The 5,965-nt window shown below is 40.6% G+C and overlaps 1 protein-coding gene across 1 annotated transcript; it reads left to right on the top strand.

Moving 5' to 3' along the window:
* Nucleotides 1–339: 339 nt before the first annotated feature.
* On the top strand, nucleotides 340–2,415 carry BCL2A1 (BCL2 related protein A1). Its single transcript, XM_032195208.1, has 2 exons — nucleotides 340–776; nucleotides 2,278–2,415. Exons 1-2 carry the CDS (start codon nucleotides 357–359, stop codon nucleotides 2,380–2,382), a joined length of 525 nt encoding a protein of 174 aa, XP_032051099.1. The 5' UTR covers nucleotides 340–356; the 3' UTR covers nucleotides 2,383–2,415.
* Nucleotides 2,416–5,965: the final 3,550 nt, after the last annotated feature.

Here is a 5,965-nt window from a genome sequence, read left to right on the forward strand (position 1 = left end):
TTAAATGCCAGATCTTTGCAAGTGTTACATAGCAAAAGTCCCTAGGAATTGACAATTTACACTGCTTAAGAAATGTGGTAAGTGGTGTTTTTAGTTGTAGAATCATACTATTTATAAAAATAATAAATCACTCAAGATTTGTTTTCTCCCCCGAGCAGACTTTTTTTTCTTTCACTTCCGCTTTGACATATTCCACAACCCACACGATAATTGACTACACTTTTACAGGAACTTCCGTGGTAAAATAAAAAAAATTCCATCTAAAACCGAAGATACAAAGCTGTGTGCATGTCTTGTGGCTGCTCATTATTGACCCTGATTAAGAGCGGTGCACTGCTCTCTGAGCTTCATACTAAATGGAAACTGCTGAGTTCTATTACGTTTATTATTTAGCTCAAGATTATCTGCAATATGTGCTTCAGGAATCACATCTTGGACCAGCACAAACCAGAGTTGCTCATGTCTTGCGAAACATTGCATCTTCGCTGCAAGATCAAACAGAGGAGGCTCTCAGACCCTTCCTGGACAGGATTGATATTACTTCTGTAGATGTTGCCAAGAGAATTTTCAATGGTGTCATGGATGAAAAATTTGCTGATGGAAATACTAACTGGGGAAGAATTACGACCATATTTACTTTTGGGGGTCTTCTCACTAAGAAGCTTCAAGAACATGGAGTTCAGCTCACTGGAGAGAAGAAGGAGCAGATCTCTTATTTTATCACAGAGTACATCATAAACAACAAAGCCGAATGGATAGATGCAAATGGTGGCTGGGTAAGTTTCAGTTCAGAATCTTCTAATTTTTCCCCAAAATATAGAGTCAGAGATTTTTCTTAATTAAGGGAAACTTTTGTTATGTACACTTTCAAAAACATTATATTAAGGGCTTTAAGTGGTGGCTTAGTTTATGATGTCTGTAACGTCTGCTTGAGACTTACAGAGAAAGCTTTGCTTCTGCTTTAAAAGGGAAAACGCTAAAAGACATCTTTCTTTTGAAAAAGGCACTTCCTGTTAATAGTCAAAACCCTAGAGTTAATCATAGGATTGTACGATAATTCAGGTTTAGAGAGACATTAGGAAATCATCTAGTGCAACCTCCTGCTCCAAGCAGGTTAAACAAGGCATTCTATCAGAGCTTCCCATTATTAAATCTAAAACTGAATGCATCCTACAGTTAGTGTAGCAATTACGCTTTCATAGAGGAGTTGGTCCAAAAATACTGAAGTTCAAGGTAAGGGTCTCATCCTCACAGTTAAGTCAGTACTTCTGCTGTGGATTTCATGAAGCCATTATTTAATCCCCCAAATCAGTTGACTTAAAGACATCTAGAGGTAAGAACAACTGGAGACAAATCTCTTCTGTTTGCTTGGGCCGAGATAATCCTAGAAGTTCCATATATCAATGGCCAAAGCTGAGAAAAGCATTTGTCAATATGTGGATTACTTTGTCAAGCTGCTGAATTTCCCTTCTGCTAGTGGAGGGGAGGTCCCTTTTGCTTTGCATAGTTTCATCCCACCAATACCTTTTTCTATTGCAGTTAGGGGAAGCTGAGTAACGGTGACATCAGAGTTAGTTATTTCCCTGGTACTTTTTTTTTCTTTACCTATTTGTAAATGTTACTTTCTCTTTCCATCCCTTTCTAATCCCACTTCTCTTACATTTCCTATTTGCTATTAATTTTTTTTTTTTTTTTTTTTTTTTTTTTCCCCCTCAGTTGTCTTCTACTGCTTTTCTTTTCCTTTATTCTCCTTTTGCTTGTTTTGATCCTTCTCTGGCTGGTAACAGTAAAAAAAGGTGATAATGAGTCACGGACCCTTGATGAGATTTATTGTAGAGGCTTCTTTCTTCATCTCTTGCAAATAGAGTGATTTTTATTTTAGAGAAGTATCAACTCTAGGCAGCTTTCTGTCATAACATGTGGCCCATCATAGTAGAAGAAGGAGGCTTGAAGGAAGATATTTATAATCATATTATTATATCAGAAACACGGTACTTGTGTCTTCCTTTAAGATGTGGGCTCAGATGATATAATTCACATTCATTTTGTATTTATACAGGGAGGGCATGGTCTTGACAAACATTGAGCAAGGTGCAGCTATTTTCACCTACTCATTTTAAAGCCCTATTCATCTTTTTCAGGTAGAGCTCCAAAGAGCTGCCTCTCTATGCACAATGGTGTAGCACTTTGTTAATCTGATACTAGCACAATGTGGTACATTTTCCCTATACATGTTGCTCCTAAACTGTCCCTAACTGTGCACATTCTTTTCCACAGGAAAATGGCTTCCTAACAAAGTTTGAAAGAAGATCACTACTGTCTTTCTCCAAAATTACAGACTTATTCGTGGCTGTTTTTTCCTTGTTCAGAGAGTACTACTGAAATAATGGACCTGCCATTCACGCACAATTTAGATATTGCCACAAGCTTCATTGCTAAGCTTTCCTCCAAGCAGTATCAACTAGAAAATAATTTTACTCTGTTTTTTTTTGTTTTTTTTTTGTTTGTTTGTTTTTTGTTTGTTTGTTTGTTTGTTTTTTTGTAATTTATTTGTATTTATTTTGACTAAATGCAAAGTTTAACATGCTCTCCTAATTGACAAACCTAAAGAAAAGACCCCTCTGGAGAGGAATTGACACAGCAACATGCTGCAATGCAAGCCAACCTTTCCAGGCAGGACTGCTTCGAGAGAGAGAGATCGTCCCCCACATCCAGACAGTTCTTGGAATCTCTGTTGCACCTCCATGAAAGGACATTGTTTTTCTCAAATACAATCCAATGGGTTAGGAAACAAACTTTAATCTCATTTGTTTTGTAAATGAATACTATTGTAATGCATTTTTATTGCAACATTTGTATAAGTAAAAGGAGGGGATTCCTCTGAAGAAAAAGGAAACGCAAATTCCAATGTAAAAGTGGGTACAAATTACTGACACAAAGCAATCTTCATAGAACAAATTGTGGAAACTATCAACTTAGACTTGTACACTCACTCACTGTTAATGCAATGGTATGTGTTTCTTTGTTGTATTTTTAATTGCTCATATCTACAGTGACTGTTCCTTCAAAATTTTGTAATATAGTCACCTGAACATTTTTAAACTAGATTTTTTAAAATAGAGAAATACAAATTATTTTTAAATCAAAAAATTTGTGTAAATACACTAATATTTTTGAAAAATACATTAAAATATGTATTTTAAAGTCTTATGATTGGCCTCATCTCTTTCAGAAAAACTGGAGGAAGGGGAAAGATCTACCGGGGTAAGATAACTCTCAGAAAAGCTGTTACAGAGCTACGAGAGAATCTAAGTAATACATGGGTTTGAGCTGAAGCCCAGGGATGTCAATACTTTAATTTTCTGTAGTACTCTTAAGTGTTATATGGCAGTTTATACAAGAAATGGATAGCTTTTTGCAAAATTAATGAACTGGATCAGCTTCAATGACAGTAACTGGTGTTTTGGGATACACGGCCTAGTCAGAAAATTCAGAGGTAGTTCCTAACAGACTTACAGAATTTTATAGTCTGGGACAACTATTGTTTTGACTCAAGTTCCATTTGCATTCAAACTTTAAACTGTTCTTTCTCAAGAATTTATTTTAGAAGGGTTTTCTTTAGCTGTAGTGACTGCCCTACATTTGGGGACTAAGACTAGGTCTAAATAGTCTTCTTCTGTAGACATGGTGGGAGGTGAACTGAACCAAGTCAGCAGTGGGCTTGTGGCACACAACGGCAGTATTCCCCGAGACAAATCCTCTATACCATGAAGGCTTTATGACACCAGCAGAATGAACCAGCTTCCTCCTAGTATTGGGCTCTCTCTCCAACTTGCTGGGTTTAACTAGAGAACACATGCATGCGTTAACATTCACAAGAAACAGCACCGCTCCCTCTTCCTCTCCAATGAAAGCAATAAAGATGATTTAGCATGTATACCAGGATTTCTGAGATTAATTTTGTTGCTGTTGAAGAAGAGATGGCAGCTTCCTGAGGGCATATGGCAGCTAAAGGAAAACATCCCCTTCAGGACAGCTATGGAAGTTTCTGTCAGGAATGACATTTTAAATGTATTTTGTCATACTTATTTATTTATAGTCTCAGTCTTCAGGATAAGGGCAGTAATTCTTATTCAGTTCCCTTTCTTATGCCATTTAAAGCTCTTACTGTGTTATGGCTAATATCAGCCGTTTAACGCTATATTCACTTCCTTTTATACTAATATAGTACCTTATTTTATACTGGGGAGTACAATTTTTGAATTAAATATAAAAGACTATCCGACCCTTTAAAAAGTCTAGATGTTGTAATGATTTGATAATTGGCCTTTCATGGATAAGGCCTGGGTTTAAATAAAAGAAACCTAGACCACTGACAGTTCCTTAAGCTCTAGATTATCTTCACTAGGACATAAATAATGTGTTTGCTTCGCATTTAAGAGCAAGAAAAGCTGGGTTGAGAGGCTGCACCTCGAGTTCTGTGTCCAGTTTTGGGCTCCTCACTACAAGAAGGACATTGAGGCCCTGGAGCATGTCCAGAGAAGGGCTACGAAGCTGTTGAAGGGCCTGGAGCACAAGTCCTGTGAGGAGCGGCTGAGGGAACTGGGGTTGTTCAGTCTAGAGAAGAGGAGGCTCAGAGAGACCTTATTGCTCTCTACAACTCCCTTAAAGGAAGGTGTGGGGAGCTGTGGTCAGCCTCTTCTTGAAGATAACTAGCAACAGAACTAGAAGGAATGGCCTCAAGTTGTGCCAGCGGAGGTTTAGGTTGGAGTAATGAGACATTTCTTCTCAGAAAGAGCAGTCAGGTGTTGGGACAGGTTGCCCAGGGAGGTGGTGGAGTCACTGTCCCTGGGGGTGTTCAAGGAAAGGTTGGACATGGTGCTTAGGGACATGGTTTAGTGGGTGACATTGGTGGTAGGGGGATAGTTGGACCAGATGATCTTGAAGGTCTTTTCCAACCTTAATGATTCTATGATTCTACGATATACTGTCTAGAATCTAAACAGAGTTTGTCTTAAAACAGCAGTGCTACTAGCTAAGTCTTCTAAAGTAGTATAGATATACTTTGTTAACCGTCATGGGTTTGTGTATGACACTGTTCGACATGTATTGCCTCAGGTTCTGGGGCAGAGCTGTTTCACAGCTGCCAGGCGATACGTTGGAGAACACAATACTCTTTCCAGAGCAAAACATGTGGCCAACAAGCCGCATGTGGGATAGCTGGTGGCTTCAATAAACACAGTAATTAGATTGAGATGTCTCCCAGTAACACCTAGAGAAGATGTATGAAAGTGCCTGTTCCCAAGTTCCTACCAAGAGAGAAACCAAAGGACACTTGCAGTGTCTCCCTTTCAATGCTCCCATCACCAGGCCAGCACCCGTGGGTGAGGGGCTGTGAGGCTGCCATGGGCCGGTGCCAGCGCAGCGCTTTCAGTTCCTCTCAGGGCACAAAATCTCCCCTGTATTCCAGGCCCACCAGCCACCACCAGAGCTTGTAGGGATGTGAAACCATCTGTCAGGCAGCGGTCAAATATCCTGCTGAAGTGTAATTTCCCTTTCTATAACAAAATTAGGAAAGGGGAAATTCTTTGCAATCAATGCTAGCTTGACATTCCGCCTTGAAAATGGTTCTGCATGGCACAGGGCTCACCCTGACAGGTGTTTTGTGTGGAGTGGAGACCGTGGGCAGAGCACACCAGGCCTCAGAGCCACGACTTTTTGCTGGGAATCACCCTGCAGGGGAGGCTGACCCCATGGCTGTGAGGGACGGAGGAGGTGGCTGCCCCAAGCAGGGATGGAAGCACCCATGTTCCCCTGACCCAGGCTGGGGCACAGTGCCCAACAATCCCCTCCCCGGACAGCGGGGCTGTGCTGGGACCTCAGCTGGCTGCAAGCCTCCAGGGAACCCAGCCCAGCAGCTCCACAACGCTGCCCCGAGGCGCTGCTGCCCGGCTCCCCGGGGCTC

The sequence above is a fragment of the Aythya fuligula genome, chromosome 11, assembly GCF_009819795.1.
Source record: "Aythya fuligula isolate bAytFul2 chromosome 11, bAytFul2.pri, whole genome shotgun sequence".
Lineage (NCBI taxonomy): Eukaryota > Metazoa > Chordata > Aves > Anseriformes > Anatidae > Aythya > Aythya fuligula.